The sequence below is a fragment of the Myiozetetes cayanensis genome, unplaced genomic scaffold (genome assembly GCF_022539395.1).
Source record: "Myiozetetes cayanensis isolate MyiCay16 unplaced genomic scaffold, myiCay2020 scf31, whole genome shotgun sequence".
NCBI lineage: Eukaryota > Metazoa > Chordata > Aves > Passeriformes > Tyrannidae > Myiozetetes > Myiozetetes cayanensis.
The window spans coordinates 4,787,834-4,809,752 of NW_026087533.1; the positions used below are offsets into that span (position 1 = coordinate 4,787,834).

The window sequence follows — 21,919 nt, forward strand, 5'->3', positions numbered from 1 at the left end:
ACCTGGTTCTATCAAATGTTGTTTTAGTAACAAAAGTTCAAACCTTTGCTTTAAAGAGGGGGGGGAAATAGTTCTTTTTAAGATGAAATGCAGCGTGACAAGGTCAGCAAGATGCTTGTTGTCAGTGGTGTGTTCATGATTCCAGCTTTTCCTGGGGACAGTCAGGATTGCTGGAATGGGTGACAGCGTGGGTGACTCGGCTCTGCCTCGCTGGTGTCTCTGGGTTAATTAAAACTTCAAAGGAAAGACAATTCCTTTGAAGTGAAATTGGAGAAAGCCCTGGTGAAGCTTCAGCTGGTGGTTCCTGACCCTTGCTGTGCTGTGTTTGCTGCACACTCCAGTGCTGCTGCTTTCCCTTGGCTTTTCCCCCCCTGGATCACATTTTTATTCATTTTTATTGCACATTTATTGCAGATTTTCCCCTTTTTTTCTCAGAGGAGATGGCTGCTCTTCTGAGCTCTAACTCAGCTGGTTTGTAGCTGAACTGGAGAAGGAAGAATTACCAAACAGAAAACGTGTTTTTATAGCAAAGCATCTGCCAGGGTTTGTTCCCTGTCAGGTATTTCTTAGAAAGAGATTTCACTGTATCCTTGTCCCTCTGATTTGCAATGCCTGGATAGTGTTTGCAGCAACTAAAGCTGTTCCCAAACCCATGTACATTTTATTTCTGTCTTAGGACCATCTGCCTGATTTAGGATTTAGGAAAAGCCCCAGGAATAAATAGGCTTTCTGATTTCCCTCCCTGGGGTTTCTCAGTAATTACAAGGGTGACAAGGATTAATTTTTTTTCCCTTCAGTGATTTCTCTGGTACTTTGGGCTGATAATTTCACTGAAGAGGAAACCACCCTTCCTTCCTTTGGGACACTCTGCCCTTGTGGGTGTCTGATGGACGAGAGGAACCCTGAGGGAAGCCCTGGAGTAACCCCTGAGGAAAGGGCTGTGCAGTGTGAGCTGGGATGGCTGAGCACAGCAGAAAAGGCCATTTTCACTTGCTTGGCTACAAGAAGGAGGAATTCCTAAAAAACTCTCTTCTAACCAAAAATCAATCAGTCCCAGAAGGTCCCATTGAATGATTTATTCAGCATTTATTGCCCCCTTCAGTGCTGAGCAGATTGAATCGTCGTCCTCTTGAAACACCCCCCCAAAAAAAAACTCCTGAAGACGTGGAACAGGATGTGCCTCGTTCCACCCTGCTGCTCAGGGAATATCCATGGGTTTTGGGTGTCCAAATCCACCTTTCCCAGGTGTGGCTGAGCCAGGAGCCCCCTCAGCCACAGGAGGGGGGGGTTACCTTGGATCAGGTTCTGCCCCTCTGCTGGTTCCTGAACCAACCACACACAGCGAGACCCCCAGGATGGTGAGCAGCATCCCTGCCACAGCCCCTGTGGAGAGGAACACGTTGGGAATATAAAGAACAGGCAGGAGGGGTTGGAATGGGATGATCTTGAAGGTCCCTCCCAGCCCAAAGCACTCTGTGATTGTCTGTGCAGGTCACACAGGGCAGGAATGTCTGGGCAGGTCCAGCCTGGGCCAGGTGAGTTCTGAGGGGGTTTGGATGCTCAGCCTGGCCCTGAGCTCAGGATCTGTCCAAGGAAATGTCACCCATGTTCTGTGCCTGTCAGAGACATCCAGGCTTAGACAACAACCAGAGAGCTCAGTGTGTTCCTGCAGCTCCTCATCCTGCAGCTCCTGTTCCAGGTACTGGAGTTTTAAATTTCCATTCCCCCGCCTTTTCCTGCCCTTCTGAGCAGGGCAACGTCAGTGCAGGACATCAGGGAAGGAAAGGAGGATGGGTGTTGACATTTGGGGGCTCAGGGGCTGCTCCTTTTCCATATTATTTAGTCCAACATCCCGTTATGTTCACAAGCTCTTTTAGCTTAGCCCAGCCGTTTCTAAGTTTAAATTTCCCAGCCCTGCCCACAAATCTTGTTTCACTTCCCTTCCAGGTCCTGCAGCCACAGCCTGGTGGGGGGATCTGCTGCTCTGCCCCCCTAAATCAGCCCCCAGGAGCAGGGGAGGGGGTGTCTGGGGTGGGACTCACGTTTGCCACCAACATCCTCTCCCAGGATCCTCCCGGTCAGCAGGGTCACCACCAGAGCCAGGGAGTTGCAGAGAGGGACTGCCAGGGACAGGTCTGGGACACACAGAAACAGCTGGAAATGGAGCTCCTGGGTTGGTCTGGGATGATCCCGAGGCAGCTGCCCGGGTGTTTGGTGGAGTCACCAATCAAAAAAGCGACAGGGACTGACCTGTGGAGGCCAAGGTGAGGTAGAAGAGGAGGGATCCCCCTTGGTTGAGCAGAAAGGGCCCCATGTACTGCAGGCAGAGCACAAACTGTCAGCTCTCCACACACAAATCCCATCTCTACAAAAACAGGGATGGGATATTCCACAGTCTGAGTGAAGGTATCGAGGCCGGAGCGAGAGATAGGAACGATATATTCCATATATAAATTCCATAAATACAAATGGAATATTCAACAGCCCGGGCAAAGGGACCAAAGCCTGATCAAAGCAGCAGGAGTGATGCCGGTGATCCCAGAGATCCCAGCGGGATCCCTGCCCCGCTGCGGGTCCCACCTTGCAGTTGAGGCCGAGGAATCGGATCTCGGCCAGGAGCTGCCCCAGGCGGCCCCTCCCGCGAACGTCCTCCATTCCCGCTGCTCCCGCCCGCAGGAAGGGGCTGCTCCCGCCCCACAGCACGGCCACCAGCGCCAGGGACACCGCCTGCCCTGTGGAGCACCGGGATCAGCGGGATCAGCGGGATGGGGCTCCCGGGATCCCGGCCTGGGACCCCACAGAGCCCCAACCGCGCTGTCCACAGCCTCCCTCCCGCCTCCCGCGCCGCTCCAGGCACACCCTCCCCTCTCTTCCCCCGCCGCCATCGCCCTCTCCTCACCCGCGGTCGCCATGGCAACGGTGCAGCACTTCCTGGTCGGACCGGAAGTGGCGTACAGTTGCCATGGCGACTCCTCGTGACGCATTTTTCCCGCGACGCCTCAACCCGGAAGTGACCGCCCCCCGCTCCGCTCAGCGTGGCCAACATGGTGAGACCGCAGTGGGGTGGTCGCGATTATCGCGATTTGCGGCCGCGCCGAGTGATCCAGCGGCTCAAAACCTCCGCCTCACCCCCCCCCCTTTCTCCACCTCCCCTCGCTCATTAATTCTTGGTTTAATGATTCCAGAAGCCCATCCTGCTGCAGGGCCATGAGCGCTCCATCACGCAGATCAAATACAACCGCGAGGGAGACCTGCTCTTCACCGTGGCCAAGGATCCCGTGAGTGTTCCCCCTCCCTCACCTTAATTATTCATTAATTAATTAATGAATAATTCGCTGATTTCATTAATTAATCCGCCTCGCAGATCGTCAACGTGTGGTACTCGGTGAACGGCGAGCGGCTGGGCACCTACAATGGGCACACGGGGGCCGTGTGGTGTGTGGATGCCGACTGTATCCTTTTCAATCCCCCAGGGAAGACCGGGTTGATCCCGTATTTTAGCCCCGGGGATTCATCCCATCGAACTGCCCCTGGGATCGATCCTTCCTGCTGCTTTACCCTTGGCCTTCAGCTCTTGAACATTGCATGCATGTTTATGTATCTATATTGAATATAGATATGGAATTTATATATATGGAATTGGGAATTTATATTTATGGGACTTATATAGATTAAAAAAATTTATGTGTATATATAAATATATATTCCATATTATACATAAATATATATATTCCGTATCATATATAAATTTATATATTCCATATTCCCGTCTCTGAGATCCTTCCTACCTCTTACTTTGGCCTCGACACCTTCCCTGTTAAAATCCTCTCTGTATTTTCCCCATATTCCCTGTGTTTTCCCTGGAATGGGGGGGTGTCAGTGCTGGGGGGGTGGCTGGGCCAGCAGAGCTCGGGGCTGCCCTTCCCTGACCGGTGACACCCAGGGGACACCCGGCACGTGCTGACGGGCTCTGCCGACAACAGCTGCCGGCTCTGGGACTGCGAGACAGGTGAGGCCCTTCTCGAATCCCTGCGGGGCATCCACGGGGATGGGGCAGCTCCAGGGGCCGTGGGGAGGCTGTTGGGCCTGGGGAGGAGACCCCGGAGAGCCTTCCAGTCTGGAGAGGGACCTGGGACAAGGGAGGGAGGGACAGGACGAGGGGGAGTGGCTTTGAGCTGGGAAAGAGGAGATTTAGGTGGGATGTTGGAAGAATGGATTTCCCAGAGCAGCTGTGGCTGCCCCACCTCCCTGGAAGCGTCCCAGGCCAGGCTGGAGCATCCTGGGCGAGTGGCAGGTGCCCCTGCAGGAAAGGAGTGGAACTGGCTGGTCCATAAAGTCCCTTCCCACCCAAAGCACCCTGCTATTCCATGATTAAGCTTGGAAAAGCCCCCCTCAAGGTCTGGTGGTGTGTGACTCACAAGTGATCCTGAGTCAGGGATGCCCTGACCCTCCTGCCACCCCCTGCCTGCCCCCATAACGTCCCCCCCAGCCCCCTGAGGTCCCTGTGTCCCCCCCAGGGAAGCAGCTGGCCCTGGTGAAGACCAGCTCTGCCGTCAGGACCTGCGGCTTCGACTTTGGGGGCAACATCATCATGTTCTCCACGGACAAGCAGATGGGCTACCAGTGCTTCGTCAGCTTCTTCGACCTGCGGGACCCCGCCCAGATCGGTGAGGGGCCCTCCCCGGGGCTGTGTGTGTCTGTCCCACCTGTCTGTGTGTCTGTCCCACCTCTCTGTGTGTCTGTCCCCCCCCCTCAGAGAACAACGAGCCCTACATGAAGATCCCCTGCAGCGACTCCAAGATCACGAGTGCCGTGTGGGGCCCGCTCGGCGAGTTCATCATCGCGGGCCACGAGAGCGGGGAGCTCAACCAGTTCAGTGCCAAGGTCAGGGGCCTGGGGGGGGGTTGGGGGGTGAAAAGGAGTTCACGGCGTTCCTGTGGGGTTCAGGGATACAAACTCTAGGATTTTGGGGGTTCCAAACAGCAGCCCCATGGAAGGGCGGTTCAGATTTGGGGCTCCCCCGAGCGAGGCGGATGTGCCGACTGCTGAGGTGGAGTGAGATGATAACTCCCAAGCCACGCCATTCCAGGATGCCATTCCATGACCTCCTAAATTGTTTTTAATGAGGAGGTCGCTTCCCAGCTCCCTGAAACTGCCTCTTCCCCCTCAAGTCAGGGGAGCAGCTGTCAAACATCAAGGAGCACACCAAGCAGATCAACGACATCCAGACTTCCAGGGACATGACCATGTTCATCACAGCCTCCAAGGACAACACGGCCAAGGTGAGGTTTTCCATCAGCACTGGGTATTTCCTGGCAGGACCTCTCCTCAGAGCTTATCAGGTTGTTTTTTTCCTCCTCAGGGATTTTGAGGAAGTGGAAAGGCAAAGCTCAGTAGGAAAGCTCAGTGAGAAAGGGGAGGTGCCAGCATGTGAAATTATCAGCCAGGCATTGAAAATGAAATTATTTTGGTGTTTCCAGAGTGTTTTTGGCATTTCCTAGAATATGTTGGCAGCTTGGAAGCTCAGGTTTACCTTAGGCCGGTATTTTGGCATTATGGGGAAATAACTTTTGGGGTTTGAGTGTCCAGGAGTGACTGCACCCGCCCAGGTGAGGCCCAGCAGGTGGATTGGTGTGGGTTAATTAAGGAACTCTCTGCCTTTTGCCTCGCAGCTCTTTGACTGCACATCCCTGGAGCACCTGAAGACGTTCCGGACGGAGCGACCGGTGAACTCGGCCGCCCTGTCCCCCATCTTCGACCACGTAAGGATGAGCTCCCCCAGTGTCACCCTCCCACTGTGACCCCTGGGTTGTGTCACCAGCGTGGGTGTCCCCAGCCCAGCTGAACACCAGGACTGTGCAGTGGGGCTGGGGAGTTTTGCTGGCTCTGGCACAGGGAACGAGGCTTTGTGCCCTCCTGTTTCCAACTTCTGGGATTCCCCAGGGGCTCTGCCCCCTCCTCCCCCAGCTGCCCCCGAGTGTGGGACAAGCAGCACTGAGGGGTGGTGGCTTCTCTCCTTTGCAGGTCGTGCTTGGTGGTGGGCAGGAGGCCATGGATGTGACCACAACCTCCACCAGGATTGGCAAATTTGAGGCCAGGCAGGTCCCTTCCCTCACCTGGAGCGCTCCCTTCTTCTGGAGGAGTCCTTGAACATGCAGAGCTTGTTGGAGGAATCCCTGGCTGTGCCACTTCCAACTCCTTGTAACAATGTAAATCCCCTTCCTTCTCCCAGGTTCTTCCACTTGGCCTTTGAGGAGGAGTTTGGCAGAGTGAAGGGTCACTTCGGTCCCATCAACAGCGTCGCCTTTCACCCCGACGGGAAGAGGTGAGGCTCTCTGGGGGTCTTGCAGGGTGGCCCAGCCCAGCCAATCCCACTTTTTAGTTGGGGTGTGTCTGGACCTTCAGGATCCTTGTGGTGGGAGCAGAACCAGCACCTTAATCCTCCCATTGCAGCCTCCCCTCAGGCCAGCCTGGATAGTCACTTAAACACTTTGGCTGCCTCCCTGATCCTTTCTTTGCCTTGTGACCCCTGTGTGAGTTCCAGGAGGGGGTTGTGAGGCCAGACCTGCCCCTGGTTGCTCCTGCAGCATTCCTGACTGTCCCTTTCCTCCCTGCAGTTACAGCAGTGGGGGTGAGGATGGCTACGTCCGCATCCACTACTTCGATCCCCAGTACTTCGAGTTCGAGTTTGAAGCCTGAAGGAGGATTTCCCTCTCCTCTCCTCCTCCTCTTTCTCCTCCAACCCCTTGCCCAGTCAGCCCATCAGCTCTGTCGTGGGGCTGTTGTAAGGCCTGAAGTTCTCCTGCTGCGTTTTGGGGGTTGTGTGAAGGTGGGGAAGTGGAAACTCAGCCAGCTCCGAAGGGCAGGAATGGCTTTTGTGGGAAGGCAGCTGGGTTGGCTGCCTGCCTGCCCCGGGGGCTTCCTGCCTGCTGGGCATATTTATACATCAGGGGAGGGAAAAAGTCATCAGGAAATAAATAGAAATCTTTTCTAAACACAAGGAAAAGCACCTCTGGGGTTTTTTGGTTGTTTTTTTTTTCCCTCAGTTAACCCAAGGACTTTGTTTTCCTGGCTCTGTTGCCAGTGCCTTGCTCCACACCCATGGGCAGACAGACAGTGCTGCTCCTCCTGGGACCTCTGCCCATCCTGGCTTCCCTCCTTCCCAGGGAGTGACCCAGAGCCTCAGGTCCAGCCCTGAAGTGTGAAGAGGCTGGAAGTGCAGCAGCCAGGAATTGTTTTCCAGCTGACACGCACGCGCCCGGCCCGGCCGCTTTGTTTATCTGCTGGGCTGACCCTGGGCCAGCTTTCCTCATGGAACAGTTATTTCCTGCTCTAGCAGCTCGTGCTCCTCATCCTTCCCCCCTCTCTCACCCTGCCTGTATGGGGAGGGGTGGCTTGTTTGTCTTTCCTGCCTCAAATCTGGGTTCAAGGGCAGAATTCCCAGCTCAGCTGATGCAACGCTGAGGCTGCAGCCTCCGTGCCTTCTGTGGAGAGGGTGTTGGTTTGGTGTGAGCTGCTGGTTTGGCTGTGCCTGGTGGGCAGGCAGGTTGATGTCCTGCTCCACAGCCATCCACAGGCGCTGCCTGAATCCCACTGGGAAGGAGCAGCTTCCTCCTGCCCCCATGGAAGAGCGGAATGCAGGTGTGGGCTGGGAGAGAGGCTTTACTGAAACAAGCTCAGTCTGGGCAGCCCAAAGGCTGGGAAAGGGGGGGTTCTGTTCCTCTCAGAGCTGTCAGTGGGGTCTGTGTCCAGCACAGCACTTCCCACAGGGAAGCTCCAGTGTTGCCTTGTCCTGGGATCCTGTGGCACTGAACTGCCCGTGCTGCCCTTCATCTCCTGTTCTCCAGCCCAGCAGTGGGGTCAGACAGGGACTGGCTCAGCCTGTTCCCTGTGCTCTCCTTGACAGGGGCGTGGTTTTCCTCAACCAACCGCTGGATCTCTGCCCAGGCCTCATCCAGGTGCTGGGATGGACGGATCCAACGGAGGAATAAACCTGGGAGAGAAGGGGCTGGGTGTTATTTCAGCCCTGTCAGAAAGGCAGAGCAGCTTCCCCTCAGCCGGCCCAGCTCAGGGCTGGGGATGGATTTTGGGAGGATCCCGCTCACCCTGCCAGAGCTGGATGCTCTGGGGCTCCACGGAGGGCCAGATCACCAGGGCGTTGTGTGAGTAGAGAGGGTTCAGGAGCTTCCGCTGCTCCTCAGGCCGGTTCAGCCAGGCCCAGAGCGAGTGTGTGCTCTCCTTCACCTTGCACAGGCTCCTGTGGGACACGGGGGATGCGTTTCGGTCCCTGCCAGGGCTCGTGGGGTTTGCTGGGACCCAAACCCTGACCAGGAGGGGATCTGCTGGAATCGCTCCTGGGGGACAGCGCTGTCCCCACCCCTCTCACCTCTCCTTCTCGTTGTTGCAGAGGAAGGTGCCGTAGGCCGAGGAGTAGGCGTTGTCGAAGAGGGAGAGGAGGAGCTGCTCCCCGAATTCCAGGGAGAAGGGGAACTGGCGGCTCAGCTGCCACACACAGTCCAGGAAGAGCAGGAAGAGCGGTGCCTCCTGCTTCAGCCGCGCGTGGGAATAGGCGGAGCGGGCGCAGCGGAGGTGGAAGGGGTGTCCGGCCTGCGGGGGATTTGGGGGTGAGGGTGCCCAGCTAGGCTGGAATCCCCATCCCCCCTCGGAGCTGCCGCTCTCACCTGGATCCACTCCCGCTCCAGCAGCCCCTGGAATCCCGCCAGGGTGCGGCAGGACGGGTCCAGGATCACCTGGGCCAGCGCTGTCACCAGCAGCGTCGTGTCCGTCCCCTCCGCCCCGTGCACCAGCACCTTGGCCTCCTCCCTGTCGGGATCAACCCAGGACGGTGCTGGGATTTTGTGCCACGCTGGGAGCTGGGGGAAAGGGCTGGGGGGGCTTTGGGGTGAGGCCCCCTTACCTGTCCATGCACTGGGCAGCCAGGCAGGCCGTGCTCAGGGCTGCCTTGACGTGGCTGAGCCAGCGGCTGCTCTCCAGCCGGCCCAGCCACCGGTCCATGCTCAGGGAGGGGTCACTGCAGGCTTCCACCAGCTTGGAGAAGCTCTCCTGCAGCGGGCGGCCCCTGGGAGCGGGGAGAGAGGTGCTGGGGGCTCGGGGACTCTTTGGTGGGGGTGGAGCCCCCCACGTCACGCCAGGCAGCGCAGTCACCCGTGTCACGAGAGCGCCAGGGCTCAGCACAGCCCTCACCTCTCCAGGGGCCGGTGCAGCCTCCTCCACTGTGGGTAGGAGGATTTGGGCTCTGTGCCTCCCCCGGTCATGCGAGCCTGCTTTGCTGCCTGGGCAGAGCGCGTGTCGATGATGAAGCCCCTCTCGCCCTCGTCCAGGATCGTCCCCAGCAGGGTCTCGTCCTCGCGGCACCGCCTGCGGTTGGGCCCCGTCAGGGGTTGGCTGCTGCGGAGCATCGCCTGCAGGGTGAGAGATGGGGGGCACTGGGGGGACCCCACAGCCTGGGGGGGGGCTTCAACCACCCTTCCCAGAGGGCTGGCGGTGGTGGGAGAGGGGACGAGGGGGGCGGGGTGGACTCACGGTGCGGTTTTTGGGGTGGAAGTAGCTGAGGACTGGGAACCTCCCGCCCTGCCGGAACCGGGCAGCCTTTCTCAGGGCCTCGTCACCCACGGCCGCCGGCACAATCACGGCCGGAGGGTACGTGGGGCAGGTGCTGAAGTCCTGGTTGACGCTGCTCAGCCGCCACTGGCTCGTCTGGGGGACACAACGGGGTCAGGCGGAGCACCGGCGCGGGTGGGGGCAGTCGGGTCTCTCCCCTCTTCCAGCCTCACCTGCGAGGAGATCTGTTGGAAGTACAGCTCGAGGGGGAACCGGTGCCATCCTTCCTCGAGCTTCAGGCTCGGGGGTCTGTAGAAGAACGGGTACATCATCATCACCGAGTCCACCGAGGAGAGGGCCTGCAGCGGGAGCGAAGGCGGCGCTGGTCACGGGGCAGGGAGCGGGGCTGGGAATGTCCCCAGGGCTCTGCAAACCCCATGGCTGTTCCCTGCTCCTGGCCACGTCCCAGCACGAGGCGAGGGCCGGGGCACCCGGTGCCAGCGCTGCCGGAGCTGAGTGCTTATTTACCCAGCGAGTGACAGACACAGAAGAGCAAACACGGCGGGGCCGCTTTTCCCCCTGCCAACCCTTTGCTGCCCGGGGCTCACCTCGATGGAGCTGGCGATGTTCAGACACTCCTCCATGCCCGGGATCTCCAGCTGCAGCACCTTCAGGTCTTTGCACCGGAGCGTGATGGTGCCGGAGGAGCCGGCGAGCCTGGGGGAGGCAGGAGGGGGGGTCAGGGCTGGCCGGGGGTCCGTGCACACACAGACAGTGCTGAGCTGCCCTCTCCCCCAAGGGCTGTGCTGGTGTGGTTGCCAAATCTCTGGCTCTCGTCTGCCCCCGGAGCCGGGATTTCCACGGTCTCCCTGCCCTGGACGGGGCGGGGTGGGCGCCGCGGTGGTTGGCAGAGCCAAGGGAGCGTTCAAAGCCAAACCTGGTGTCCCGGGCGGAGCCGTTAGTCCGGGGGGGCTGGTACCAGCCTAAATTCTGCACTCTGGGGAGAACAGGAGGTCAGTGCCCGCTGCTGCCGCGCCGGGCCGCGAGGAAGAGGAAGGACAAGGCTCGGCGGGCAGCACCCAGGGGTGGCCGTGCTCTGCTCGGGACACCTCCAGCTCGGGAAGGGGTGACAGGGCTGGGAGGGAGCGCGGGGCGGCCGCGGGGCGTGGAGGCGGAGGGGGAGACCAGCACACCCACCTCTTCTCCACGGCGTCCACGTTGCGGATGAGCAGCCAGAGCTCCACGTCCCCGCCGGGGCAGGAGGAGAGGAGCAGGTGGTGGCTGGTGATGCACAGGGTGCCCCGCACCGCCGGCAGCCCCGCGCACGACAGCAGCACGTTCTCCACCGTCGCCGTCTTGATCAGCTCCGAGAACTCCATGGCCGGCTCTGCCCGGCGCGGGGACTGGGGAAGGGAGAAAGGGGAAATCCTGCGGCGCACGGGCCCGGCTGGAAACCCCTTCTTCCCTCTGCGTCACGGCCTCACCCCCTCGGGGTGTTTGCATTGTCACCTACAGCGGACGGAGCTGCCAAACGCAGCCAGGGGGACGTTTCTTCCCCGGGGAAACTGAGGCACGGGGCAGGGGGTTGCTGAGCTGGCCCCAGGCTCCCACCCCAAGCCGGGTATCCCGGCTGTGCGTCAGGGAGGGGATTTTGGGGAAATGGGAATGCAGGGAGCAGCTCCAGGTCCTTCCCTGCCACCCCGGTACCAGCCCCCCCTGGACCCGGCTGCCAGAGCCCCTGTGCCCTCAGTGTCCCCCCCTGGGCCTGGGGAGGGGCAGGAGCTGCTGGGTGAGGAGGAGGAGCAGGGTGGGCACCTGGCAGTGCCCCTGCCACCCCCTCTGCTTACCTGCTCGGGCTGGGGGGACAGGGGAGGACCTCGGGTGGCAAGCAGGGACCTCAGGGTGCAAGTGGGAGGACAGTGGGGTGCAGGCAGGGGACCTCGGAGTGGCCGCGGGGAACCCCTGGGCATGAGCTGGGGACCGTGGGGGGCAAGGAAGAATCTCAGGGCGCAATAAGAGGCTGTGGGGTGGCACCAGGGACCCCGGGGTGCAAATGGGGGACCCCAGAGTGCCAACAGACATAAGCAGAGGAGCTTAGGGGGCAAGCGGGGCGGGGGGAAACAATTTCTGGTTAGGGTAAAAGGGGGATCTGGGGGCTCAAGAGGGGGAGCTCGGGGGGGAAGGAGGGACCTCGGGGTGCACGCGGGGAGCTCGGGGTGGAAGCGGGGGGAGCGGCGATGCCCGCACGGCCCGGCCGGGGCGGCGGATGTCGGGTTTAAGGTGGCCCGGTCCGGAGGGACGGGGCGCTGCCCCCGGGGCTGGGGGGCTCCCGGGGTGGGCTGGGCAAGGGGTGCGGGAGCGAGGGGACACGCGCGGGGTCGCGGGAGGGACACGCGAGGGACCGCGGGGGCTCGCTCGCAGCACGGGCGAGGCACGCGTGGAATTTGGGGGGCAGTCTGGGGGCGCCCAAGGGGTCTGGGGTGGGAGTCCGCGGGGCAAGTGAGACCCGTGGGGCACAGGTGAGACCCGGGCCCCAGCGCTGCTGCCCCTGGAGCCCCCCTGGGCAGGGAGGAGGAGGAAGAGGGCAGATCCCGACGCGGTTCCACCTTAACGTCCCGTCCGCGTGCGGGACCCCGGCTGCCCCTTGTGCCCCCCCGGTTTCTTTTTCCTTCCTTGGGCTTTTTTTGGGCCCCCCCTCCCGCGTGCGGGGGGGGCGGCTGCGCCCGGGGATAAATCATTCCCGCTCCTCCGTGCCCGGTGAAGGCTTCGTCCGGGAACGGGGAGTCTCCTCCCAGCCGGAGACAATGATGCTAAAAACGAAAAGGAAAACAACAACAACAAAAAAACCCCAAAAAAACCACAACAACATCGAATAAACCCAAAAAAAAACCCTTCCTCCTTTGCACTCCTCTGGATAAGGAAATTCCTGCCCATCGGAATTGTCCTCGGGGGGATGGATAAATAGCTGGGAATCGGGCACAGCTGGGGCAGTGAGGGAGTGGGTGGTTGGATGGTCGTGGCCAGGGTAGAGGCTTCATTTCTACTGGGTGAGGGGGGTTGTTGAGTGGGCAGAGGTCACCCAAGGGGTTTTGGGGGGCTGTGGGGGGTCCCACCATGGCCCTCAGCCAGCTGAAGTTCAAGGAGCTGGGCGAGGAGGAGCCCACGTGGGAGGAGGAGAACCTGGACAGCGTGAAGGCTCTGACGGCCAAGCTGAAGCTGCAGACCCGCAGACCCTCGTACCTGGAGTGGGAGGCCCGGGTGAGGGGGCAGCGCTGGGGCACCCGGGCCTCGGGGGGAACCCGGGGGGCTGAGCAGGGCCCTGGGCACCCCGAGGACCAGCTGGGTGGTGGCGTCTGTGGCTTTGCCAGCATGGAGGCGGCTCTGGAGTGGCTCAGGACGGAGCTGGTGAGTAGCTGGCAGTGGGATGAGGGGTGAGCTGGGACCACAGGGCTCCCCCCGTGCCCGACCTCACGCATCCAAAATCCCTCGGGGCTCGGGGCAGGCGGGGCTGAGCCGTGGTGCTGCCAGCCCTGCTCCAGGGGCAGTGCCACGGGAAATGCCACCACCCCCATGGGGCACAGGGGGTTTGGGGGCACCCGGGGGCCTGTCCCTAAGGCAGCAACCAGCCATGTGGGCACAAACCCACGGGCACCAGCCACCTGTGCCCACCACACGTGTGGGCTCTGCGCTGCCCCAGCGTGGGCCCTGCTGGGTTTGTGCCCTGGCCAAGCCCCATCCCTGCTGCCCAGGCAGCCGATCCAGGGGGTGATCCCGCTGCACCCTGACTCCGGTCTCCCCTCCAGAGGGAGATGCAGGCTGCGGACCAGCGCCTGGCGCAGCAGCTGATGCGGCTGCGGGCGCGGCTGCACCGGCTGAAGGTGGAGCAGGCCTGTCACCAGCACAAGGAGATGCTGGACGACGCCACCTTCGGCCTCGAGGGCTGCGAGGAAGACTCGGACCTGCTCTGCAACATCCCCCCCAAGGCCGCCTTCCTGCTCTCCACGCCCCTCAAGCACATCGGGGTCACCCGCATGAACATCAACTCCCGCCGCTTCTCCCTCTGCTGATCCCTCCCCTGGGGGCCGGGTGGGAGCCCTGAAGGAACTCACGGGTGCATCTGGACCTGGCAGGGCTCGAGGGTCACTCCCAAAATCCCTCAGGGCTCGGGGCAGGCAGAGCTGAGCCATGGTGCTGCCAAAACCTGTGCCAGGGGAAATGCCACCACCCCCATGGGGCACAGGGCGTTCTGGGGGCCTGTCCCTAAGGATGGTGGGGTCAAGCACGGTGGAAGATGTTGGGAGCAGCCCTCTGAGGTGGAATAAAAGGAGGTGAAGGTGAGGGCTGATGTTTTTTTACACCTGTAGATGTGGTTCCAGGACTTTTGCTGTGGCGACTGGGGGGTGTGTGGGGGGGGTGACAGCACAAGGTGCCACTTGGGGATGTGACTTTCACAGAGCACTTTGTACAAACAGTGCCAGGGACAACGTGGGGCGACCCAGGGAAGCTATAGGGTAACCCAGGGATCGTTTTGTGCCCCTCAGGCTCCCACAGGCCCCCCTGTCTCCCGACACAGCTGGGCTTCCTGTGCCTCACTGAGCTGGTACCTGCGGCTTCGTGTTTGATCTCAGAAGCCAAGACAATGGTGTTGTGGTTGCTCTGCTCTGAGCTGTCTCCAAAACACAGGGCTGGCAGCCTGGCAGGGGCACCGAGTGTCCCCTCGCCTTCAGCCCCTGCCCACGTGGCTGGCCGGGCGCCACACTCTGTGCTGACACAGCGGTGGTGGCCAAAAAGGGGTTTTGGGGCGCACCACAAGCCCTACAACGGGTACAGGGTGAGGTGGGATCAAAAGCAGCGGGTGCAGGGCACTGCCAACCTGAGCCCTGCAGAGGGGACAGCACAGGGGGGCTCTGGCAGCAGGGGACAAACCCCCTGCCTGTCTCTGACCCTTCTCCCACCCCGTGTGACCCCGCTGTCCCCACTGAGGGTCTCGGCACGCCCTGGGTGAGGGGGCAGCCAGCGCTGGGACCCTCGTGGCGGGGCTGGCAGGAAGCCCTCGGGGTTTGTCACTCGCTCTTGCGGTCGGGGCGCGAGCTGCGAACGAGCTGTTCGAGGGTTTGCTCATGAGGCAGGAAACAGGGGCAGGCGGGAGCGGGAGCAGGAGCGAGAGCCCAGGGGAGCACAGCCCGAGGCCTGGGGGGGCTCCGAGCTGTGCCCCGCAGGGTCCCCGCGCCCCCGGCGGGATGGGCAGGACGTGAGGAGGGAGCCGGGAACGCCGCCGGGGCGTGGGGGTCTGAGGGAGGCCGGGCATCACCTCCCTGCCAGCAGGTAAGGGCTGGGGGGAGCAGGATGTGAGCCACCCAGGTGGGAGGTGGGGACCACCCTGAAATTGAGGGGCCTGCTGTGCTCCCTCGGAGGGGTCAAACAGGGGTTTGGGCTTGCAGCGATGGGGGGGTGTGAGCGCCTGGGTGAGGGATGGGGGGAGTCAGCCTGTGCTCCCCACTCCTCTGTGCCCTCCCAGCTGGGCTGAAAGTCGTTGTTCCAGGGTCTCCTCACAGGGCTCTTCCCAGTCCCCCTTTCCAGGGCAGAGCGGGAGTTGTGTCCCCAGGGCTGTGGGTGAGAGCGGTGTAGGGACAGGCAGCAGCTCAGTGCTGGGTTTGCTGCCCAGTTTGGGGGTTCAGGCGTTGAGATAAACCCGTTTTTGGTGCTGCCTTGGCGCAAAGACCCTCCTGCTGCTTCGGGGCCGGGGTCCTTGGTGTGGCTGGGAGGCTGAACCAGCGCAGGGATGGACACCCAGCGTAGGGATGGACACCCAGTGTGTCACAGCTGGCTTGGGGGACACTCTGGTGAGCCCTAAAGAGCATCAGGGATGGGTCAGCCCGGCCTTCAGCGCTTCCCACGCCCGCCCATAGCCGTGAACAAACCAACCCCACCCGGCCAGAGAGGAAGGGCCGGCTCAGGGCAGGGAGATGGGGGGGTCCAAACACACCCCAGAGCAAAAATTAAGACAGGAGCACAGCAGGACGCACAGATGCCTCTTGGGGGACGCACTGAACACAGGGCAGGGGCGCCTACACGTCCCTCCCAGGCACCTTCGCAGCAGAAATTCGGTTTGCACAGATGCAGTTGCCAAAAACCAACTTCAAACGCCCCTTTTTTTCTCCCCCCCACCCCCCCTTACCCCGCGGCGTGGCCCAGGTGAAACGGCTGCTCGGTGGAAATTACGCTGTGGCTTGGGGCTGTAAGAGAAAAGGCACAATAGCAGCACCTCCCTCCCCACCCCGGCTCCCTGCAGGGAGGAAAAAACACCTCCTGGCACTGCTTGCTCGGGGTAAAGGTGCCTGAAGGGCTGTGGGGAGCTCTGGGGGGTGTTGGGGGCTTCTCCTCTGCAGGGCCAGGGTGGTGCTGGGCATCATTGTGGCCCTGCCTGCTCCTTTTTTGGGTGCCAGAGCGAGTCCCCAGAAGGCATCAGGGTGGTTTTCAGCAGTGTTGTACAGCATGGCTGGGGGGGGGGGGGTCACTCATCTGTGTTCCGCTCACCAAAATTGCCAGTCCCCTGTTCCATTTGGTGGTGGGCACCCCGAGGTGGCACCGTGGGGATGGTCCCTGTGACCCCGCTGACCCTTGGGCACAAGGGAGGGAGCTCCTGCTTGTGCAGTGGCTGGAAACCGAGGCCAAAGTGGTGCCAGCAGTGCCAGCAGCCGGTCTGTCTCCTGGAAAAGCATCTCCCAGGGCCCAGCAGGGCACCAGGAGAGGATGGGGACCCTCCCAGCCGCACCACTCACGGCTGCCGGGCTGGGACAGGCACACCCAGGCTGGCTCGTGGTGACTCGGGGCTCCCAGAGCCCGTGGAAAAACCACGCCAGGGCTCCCAAAGAGCCCCCAGAGCCGGGCCTGGAGAGCAGGGTTTGGAGGCCAGGTCTTGGTGGAGACAAATCCCGGCCGTGTGGGCGTGGGGGATTCTGCGGAAGAGCTTTTTCCGGGGCCCGTGGGCCGCCCTTTCCACACGAGGCACCGCAGGGCTCCCAAACTGTGGGGGTTTTCTGCCATGATCAGCATTCTTGGGAAGGCCAGAGGTGCCTGGGTGCTTTGCAGAGCCCTTGTGGCACTCGTGACATTAGTGCCAGGGACACTGGGGACAGCCCCACGCTGACTCTGTGTCACCAGGGCTGCTCCTTGAGATTGGGCAGGAACATCCCCCTGGATGTTTCAGGGTGAGCTGCAGAGGATGAGGGGCCCCAGAGCAGGCGTGGGGGAGTTGAGGACATCCCTGATGCAGGAGAAACAGGGGTGAATGTAGCTGAGGGTCTAATTACCTTCAGTGGTTTTAATTAACGGGGCCAGGATAAATTAGGAGGAAATAAGGGCTGGTGAGAGAGAGCCAGGGGATGTCCCCAGTTGAGCTGAGGGGTGTGCAGGACGGGCCATGCCCTGTGGGAAGCCAGACGGATGGATGCAGGGATGGGAATGGGCTGGAGCAGGAGGAGAGGGGGAGGCTGGGGGTGTGAAGGCTCCCCTCACCACCCTTGCCCCTTCCAGGCACCATGGGCTGCTGCTGCAGCTCAGACTATGACGAGGACTGGATCGAGAACATCGACATCTGTGAGCACTGCAACTACCCCATCGAGCCCAACAGCAAGAGCCAGGTGAGGATGGGGTGAGAGCCCCCCATCCTGGTGGCCAGACGCCTCTGGAGGTGGCCATGGGGTGGCCAAACCCCCTGGAAGGCGAGGGCTCAGGGGGCTCCTCATCCCTGGCAGAGGCTGATCTGCGTCGGCTCCGAGGTGCAAGACCCCCTGGTGTCCTACGAGTCCACGTCCCCGCCGTGCTCCCCCATGCAAGGTGAGGCCTGGCCACAGCGGGGGGAACACCCCCCAAAGGGGCCACTGCCACCCTGCCCCTCCCTTGTCCTCCCAGATAAGCTGGTGGTGGCCCTGTACAACTACGAGCCCAAGCACGACGGGGACCTGGGGCTGCGGAAGGGAGAGAAGCTCCGCGTGCTGCAGGAGTGAGCGATCACCGACCGCGTCCCAGCACCGACCCCGGCACGGCCCCGCCGCTCCTGCGCTGCCAGGGGGGGCTGTGCAGGGTCCTGGCAGCTGTGTGTGTGTGGGGGTGGTGTCTCACCTCGCTGTGTCCTTGCAGGAATGGGGAGTGGTGGAAGGCACAGTCGCTCACCACCGGCCAGGAGGGATTGATCCCCTACAACTTCGTGGCCTTGGTGAACAGCCTGGAGCCCGAGCCGTGAGTAGGGATGGAGCGGGAGCTGCGTCCTGGCAGAGGGGGACGGAGCCAGGAGCACTCCCAGAAGTGCTGGTGGGTGAAGGCACAACCTGAACCCCACCCTCCATCCACCATCCCTGTGTGCCCAGGTGGTTCTTCAAGAACATCAGCCGCAAGGACGCCGAGCGGCAGCTCCTGGCGTCGGGCAACACGCACGGCTCCTTCCTCATCCGCGAGAGCGAGACCTCCAAAGGTACCTTCCCGCACCAGGACACGCCCTGGGAAGCGCCCTGGGAGGGGTGTGGGGGTCCCACGTGGTGCCCGTGCCCCCAGGCTCGTACTCGCTGTCCGTGCGGGACCTGGACGAGGCCCAGGGAGAGACGGTGAAGCACTACAAGATCCGCAACATGGACAACGGCGGCTTCTACATCTCCCCCCGCATCGCCTTCGGCAGCCTCAGGGAGCTGGTGCAGCACTACACGCGTATGGGACGGCCTGGGGGGGTGGGAACAGGGTGGGGATGGGATGGGGTGGGATGGGATGGGATGGGATGGGATGGGATGGGATGGGATGGGATGGGGTGGGATGGGATGGAATGGGGTAAGATGGGATGAGCAGGACACGCTGCTCCACGTGCCCCAGCCAAGCCATTGGCCTGTGCCCGGCTCCCAGTGCCCCTGCCTGCCCTGACCCTCCACCCTGTGCCTCCCCCCAACCCCAGGCAGCTCTGACGGGCTCTGCACCCGCCTGGGCAAGCCCTGCCGGACGCAGAAGCCGCAGAAGCCGTGGTGGCAGGACGAGTGGGAGGTGCCCAGGGAGTCTCTGAAGCTGGTGGAGAAGCTGGGAGCGGGGCAGTTCGGAGAGGTCTGGATGGGTGAGTGAGTCAGGGTGAAACTGGGGCTCTTCTTCCTGGCTGAGGGTCCAGCATGGGCAGAGCCTGCTGGGCCTCCCCGTGGCGTCCTCAGGATGGGAGGGATCCAGCTGGGATCCCTCCTGGAGCAGCCAGCACAGCCCCAGGCGTGGGACCCATGACTTTCCACGGGAGTCCTGGAAGAAGGGGGAATCCTTCTGGAACACCCAGAGCAGCTCAAGCTTCCCCCTCTCCCATCCCAGCCACCCTTATCCCTGTTCCACTGCCAGGATGGAATGACAGGGGTCCTGTCCCCGTGGAGCTGGGCTCTGCTCACCATGGGAGCAGCTGCTGGCTTTGGCCCCCACTTGGGAAATGTCCCTTGCTGTGGCTCTGCCTGGAATTCTGGGAGCAGTGGGGAGTTCCTCTTCAAGCCCAGCTTTACAGCCTCCCACTCGACCTTTGCAACCTCCATCCTCTATTCCTCATGCAGCCTTGGCTTGGGATGCTCCAGACCCAGGGAGCAGCCCCCACTCCCCGGGGGACATGGGCGTGTCCCTCTCCCCATCCCGCTCCTCCCGGCTCTCCTTAGGCTTCTACAACGGGCACACGAAGGTGGCTGTGAAGAGCCTGAAGGCGGGCAGCATGTCCCCCAGCGCCTTCCTGGCCGAGGCCAACCTCATGAAGAACCTGCAGCACCCGCGGCTGGTGCGGCTCTACGCCGTGGTCACCAAGGAGCCCATCTACATCATCACCGAGTACATGGAGAAGGGTGAGACCCCTTGGGGGGTGGGGGAGCTGTGGAGGGACGTGGTCACACAGCCACAGGGTCATTTAGGCTGGAAAACTCCTGTGAGATCCAAATCCAGGCCTGTGCCCGCTCCCCCAGCCCAGTGCCACGGCCAGGCCTTCCTGGGACACCTCCAGGGGTGGGGACTCCACCACCTCCCTGGGCAGATCCAAAAGTCCCCCTCTTTCAGCTCTTGGCTGTTCCATCCAGCTGTTTGTGCCGGTTCATGTGCCTCGGGCCACTTTTGGCATCCCTGTCTCTTTGTGTTGTCTCAGGGATGAAGGAGGGGAGGAGGACCCTGCAGGAGGGGTGTTCTCCTGCCCTCTGTCCCCTGCCCACCTTCCTGGGGCACCGTGAGCTTCCCAGCCCCGCATTTTGGGTTGCAGTGGGTGACAGTGCCCTGGTGACACCCCCACACACCTCACAACCCCGAGGTGCTGGGGAGGGGGGCAGTGCGTGTGTTCTGGTGCTCAGACACAGCTGCCCTCCCTGCAGGCAGCCTCGTGGACTTCCTCAAGACCTCGGAAGGAGTCAAGCTCAGCATCAACAAGCTCCTGGACATGGCTGCGCAGGTGAGGGGGGTGGGGACACGGGGATGGGGCTGGGAGGGGTTTGGGGAGCGGGAGATGGGGCAGTTGATTGCAAACACACCCCTCCCCCCCAAATCACAGATCTCCGAAGGCATGGCCTTCATCGAGGCCAAGAACTACATCCACCGTGACCTGAGGGCCGCCAACATCCTCGTCTCGGACGCGCTGTGCTGCAAAATCGCCGATTTTGGGCTGGCCCGGCTCATCGAGGACAACGAGTACACGGCTCGAGAGGGTGGGACCCCACCCTGCCCCGGGGGACACGGCGGGAGGGACCCCCACCCACCCCAGCCTCTGGGAGGATCCCCAGAGTGCCCCGGGAGCAGGGAGGGGGTGCAGGGACACTTTTTCCTCCTCCATCTCTCTGCCCTCAGAGGGGGGGGTGAGGGGAAGGGGTTACAGGACCCCCATTTGCCCACCTAGCCCTGCTTTTGGTGGGGGACATCGGGGGCTGGATGCCACCAAACCCAGGTCATCGGCAGGGACTGAGCCTGCCTCGGGGTTTCACGGCAGATTAAACACAGAGGGGTCATCCCAGCTCTTCCAGGATGCTTTATTCCCTCCCCCTCCCCGCTGTTTTTCCAGGGGCTAAATTCCCCATCAAGTGGACGGCGCCGGAGGCCATCAATTACGGCACATTCACCATCAAGTCGGACGTGTGGTCCTTCGGGATCCTGCTCACCGAGATCGTCACCCACGGCCGGATCCCGTATCCAGGTCGGGATTTCCTGGCAGCTGGAAGGCTCTCCCGTGGCAGCGGGGCTGGCACACGCGAGCGCACGCCCACGAGTGTGGACATGCACTCCCGCACGCACACACGCTCCCAGCCTGGCTCCCTGCCCTCCACAACCGGGGACCACCCCCCCTTCCCCAGGCACATCCCCCAAAGACCCCTTTGGAGGGGCGTTTGGAGGAGGAGGTGGAAAGGGGGTGGAAGCTTCCCCACGGGGTTTGGGGTAGTGCCTTTGACGTGGGGGTGACCCCAGTTGGTGTCCTGTGGGTGTCCAGGCGGGGATGACCAACCCCAGAGTGACATGGGGGTGACCCCAACTGTGTCCTGTGACCAGCCCTGGGGTGGTCCCTACGATGTGAGGGTGACCCAAACTGAGCCCTGTGCATTGTCCAGGCAGGGATAATCATCCCCAGGGTGGTACCTGTGACACGGGGGTGACCCCAATTGTGTCCTGTGCATTGTCCTGGCAGGGATGACCAGCCTAGGGTGGTCCCTACAATGTGGGGGTGACCCAAACTGAGCTCTGTGCGATGTCCAGGCAGGGATAACCAACCCCAGGGCGGTACCCGTGACACGGGGGTGACCCAAACTGAGTCCCCCACGCGTCTCCCCGGCAGGGATGACCAACCCCGAGGTGATCCAGAACCTGGAGCGGGGGTACCGGATGCCGCAGCCGGACAACTGCCCGGCCGAGCTGTACGAGCTGATGAGGCAGTGCTGGAAGGAGAACCCCGAGGAGCGCCCCACCTTCGAGTACATGAAGAGCGTGCTCGAGGACTTCTTCACCGCCACCGAGGGCCAGTACCAGCAGGAGCCCTGAGGGGCCATGGGATCTCACCCCCCCTGCCCAGTGCCAGGGTGCTGGGGGCGCTCCCCTGCAGCAACCACTCCCCCCACAAGACTCCATGAGCATCACAGTGTTGGTGGACTCTCCCCCTGGGTCTCGGCAGTAAAGATTTGGAGCACTCCAGACTTTGGGAGAGGCAGATTTCACCCCCCTTCAGGAGCGGATGGATGCTCAGGGTGGACCCCCAGGGCGGGGGGGCTGGCATGGGGGGCTCAGTGGGTGCCCACCACATTCTTCCAGGGTGGAAATCCAGCCTCCAGCCACACGTGGAGCTGCCAAGGGGGCCTGGCAGCCCCTCACCCTGCTCTGGCTGCGCCTCGTCCACCCC

General features: G+C 61.9%; 5 protein-coding genes across 10 annotated transcripts; 3 read left to right on the plus strand and 2 right to left on the minus strand.

Moving 5' to 3' along the window:
• Window positions 1-1,063: 1,063 nt before the first annotated feature.
• On the minus strand, window positions 1,064-2,945 carry TMEM234 (transmembrane protein 234). The gene is made up of 5 exons (XM_050326414.1): window positions 2,900-2,945; window positions 2,581-2,732; window positions 2,251-2,317; window positions 2,043-2,135; window positions 1,064-1,383 (listed from the first exon to the last, which is right to left on the minus strand). Exons 1-5 carry the CDS (start codon window positions 2,910-2,912, stop codon window positions 1,289-1,291), a joined length of 420 nt encoding a protein of 139 aa, XP_050182371.1. The 5' UTR covers window positions 2,913-2,945; the 3' UTR covers window positions 1,064-1,288.
• EIF3I (eukaryotic translation initiation factor 3 subunit I) lies at window positions 2,946-7,006 on the plus strand. The gene is made up of 11 exons (XM_050326407.1): window positions 2,946-3,047; window positions 3,186-3,278; window positions 3,365-3,452; window positions 3,944-4,009; window positions 4,518-4,667; window positions 4,757-4,884; window positions 5,172-5,282; window positions 5,673-5,762; window positions 6,025-6,098; window positions 6,233-6,325; window positions 6,618-7,006. Exons 1-11 carry the CDS (start codon window positions 3,045-3,047, stop codon window positions 6,697-6,699), a joined length of 978 nt encoding a protein of 325 aa, XP_050182364.1. The 5' UTR covers window positions 2,946-3,044; the 3' UTR covers window positions 6,700-7,006.
• A 656-nt stretch (window positions 7,007-7,662) lies between these two features.
• LOC126645687 (myotubularin-related protein 9-like) lies at window positions 7,663-11,593 on the minus strand. Of its 4 annotated transcripts, none has more exons than XM_050326392.1 (12): window positions 11,409-11,593; window positions 10,759-10,964; window positions 10,499-10,558; window positions 10,170-10,278; window positions 9,795-9,920; window positions 9,544-9,717; window positions 9,205-9,422; window positions 8,918-9,079; window positions 8,682-8,823; window positions 8,387-8,544; window positions 8,106-8,257; window positions 7,663-7,993 (listed from the first exon to the last, which is right to left on the minus strand). In XM_050326392.1, exons 1-12 carry the CDS (start codon window positions 11,529-11,531, stop codon window positions 7,830-7,832), a joined length of 1,794 nt encoding a protein of 597 aa, XP_050182349.1. In that variant the 5' UTR covers window positions 11,532-11,593; the 3' UTR covers window positions 7,663-7,829. The 4 variants fall into 4 exon arrangements, with proteins under 4 accessions (XP_050182349.1, XP_050182347.1, XP_050182350.1 ...); XM_050326390.1 differs by having other exon boundaries at window positions 8,387-8,607; XM_050326393.1 differs by lacking the exon at window positions 11,409-11,593 and adding an exon at window positions 11,075-11,211 and having other exon boundaries at window positions 8,387-8,607.
• A 1,082-nt stretch (window positions 11,594-12,675) lies between these two features.
• On the plus strand, window positions 12,676-13,905 carry FAM167B (family with sequence similarity 167 member B). The gene is made up of 2 exons (XM_050326409.1): window positions 12,676-12,966; window positions 13,365-13,905. The coding sequence occupies exons 1-2, from the start codon at window positions 12,676-12,678 to the stop codon at window positions 13,626-13,628; spliced, it is 555 nt and encodes a 184-aa protein (XP_050182366.1). The 3' UTR covers window positions 13,629-13,905.
• LCK (LCK proto-oncogene, Src family tyrosine kinase) lies at window positions 12,873-21,732 on the plus strand. Of its 3 annotated transcripts, XM_050326400.1 has the most exons (13): window positions 14,777-14,886; window positions 17,098-17,204; window positions 17,319-17,400; window positions 17,476-17,566; window positions 17,704-17,802; window positions 17,931-18,034; window positions 18,115-18,264; window positions 18,503-18,655; window positions 19,224-19,403; window positions 19,917-19,993; window positions 20,093-20,246; window positions 20,597-20,728; window positions 21,362-21,732. In XM_050326400.1, the coding sequence occupies exons 2-13, from the start codon at window positions 17,103-17,105 to the stop codon at window positions 21,562-21,564; spliced, it is 1,527 nt and encodes a 508-aa protein (XP_050182357.1). In that variant the 5' UTR covers window positions 14,777-14,886; window positions 17,098-17,102; the 3' UTR covers window positions 21,565-21,732. The 3 variants fall into 3 exon arrangements, with proteins under 3 accessions (XP_050182356.1, XP_050182357.1, XP_050182355.1); XM_050326399.1 differs by lacking the exon at window positions 14,777-14,886 and adding an exon at window positions 12,873-12,966 and having other exon boundaries at window positions 17,319-17,566; XM_050326398.1 differs by having other exon boundaries at window positions 17,319-17,566.
• Window positions 21,733-21,919: the final 187 nt, after the last annotated feature.

Coding starts and splice junctions, on each gene's coding strand:
- TMEM234 (XM_050326414.1), bottom strand. Junction 2,136..2,250: donor CCTCACCTTGGCCTCCACAG/GTCAGTCCCTGT, acceptor TGTGTGTCCCAG/ACCTGTCCCTGGCAGTCCCT. Junction 1,384..2,042: donor AGAGGATGTTGGTGGCAAAC/GTGAGTCCCACC, acceptor TCCTCTCCACAG/GGGCTGTGGCAGGGATGCTG.
- EIF3I (XM_050326407.1), top strand. Junction 4,885..5,171: donor TCAACCAGTTCAGTGCCAAG/GTCAGGGGCCTG, acceptor TTCCCCCTCAAG/TCAGGGGAGCAGCTGTCAAA. Junction 5,763..6,024: donor TGTCCCCCATCTTCGACCAC/GTAAGGATGAGC, acceptor TCTCCTTTGCAG/GTCGTGCTTGGTGGTGGGCA.
- LOC126645687 (XM_050326390.1), bottom strand. CDS start 11,531: ATGCCCAGGGGTTCCCCGCGGCCACTCCGAGGTCCCCTGCCTGCACCC. Junction 10,965..11,408: donor TGTCCCCCCAGCCCGAGCAG/GTAAGCAGAGGG, acceptor TCCCTTCCCCAG/TCCCCGCGCCGGGCAGAGCC. Junction 8,824..8,917: donor GCTGCCCAGTGCATGGACAG/GTAAGGGGGCCT, acceptor TGATCCCGACAG/GGAGGAGGCCAAGGTGCTGG.
- FAM167B (XM_050326409.1), top strand. CDS start 12,676: ATGGCCCTCAGCCAGCTGAAGTTCAAGGAGCTGGGCGAGGAGGAGCCC. Junction 12,967..13,364: donor AGTGGCTCAGGACGGAGCTG/GTGAGTAGCTGG, acceptor TCTCCCCTCCAG/AGGGAGATGCAGGCTGCGGA.
- LCK (XM_050326399.1), top strand. CDS start 17,103: ATGGGCTGCTGCTGCAGCTCAGACTATGACGAGGACTGGATCGAGAAC. Junction 18,656..19,223: donor GTTCGGAGAGGTCTGGATGG/GTGAGTGAGTCA, acceptor GGCTCTCCTTAG/GCTTCTACAACGGGCACACG. Junction 20,729..21,361: donor CGGCCGGATCCCGTATCCAG/GTCGGGATTTCC, acceptor TCTCCCCGGCAG/GGATGACCAACCCCGAGGTG.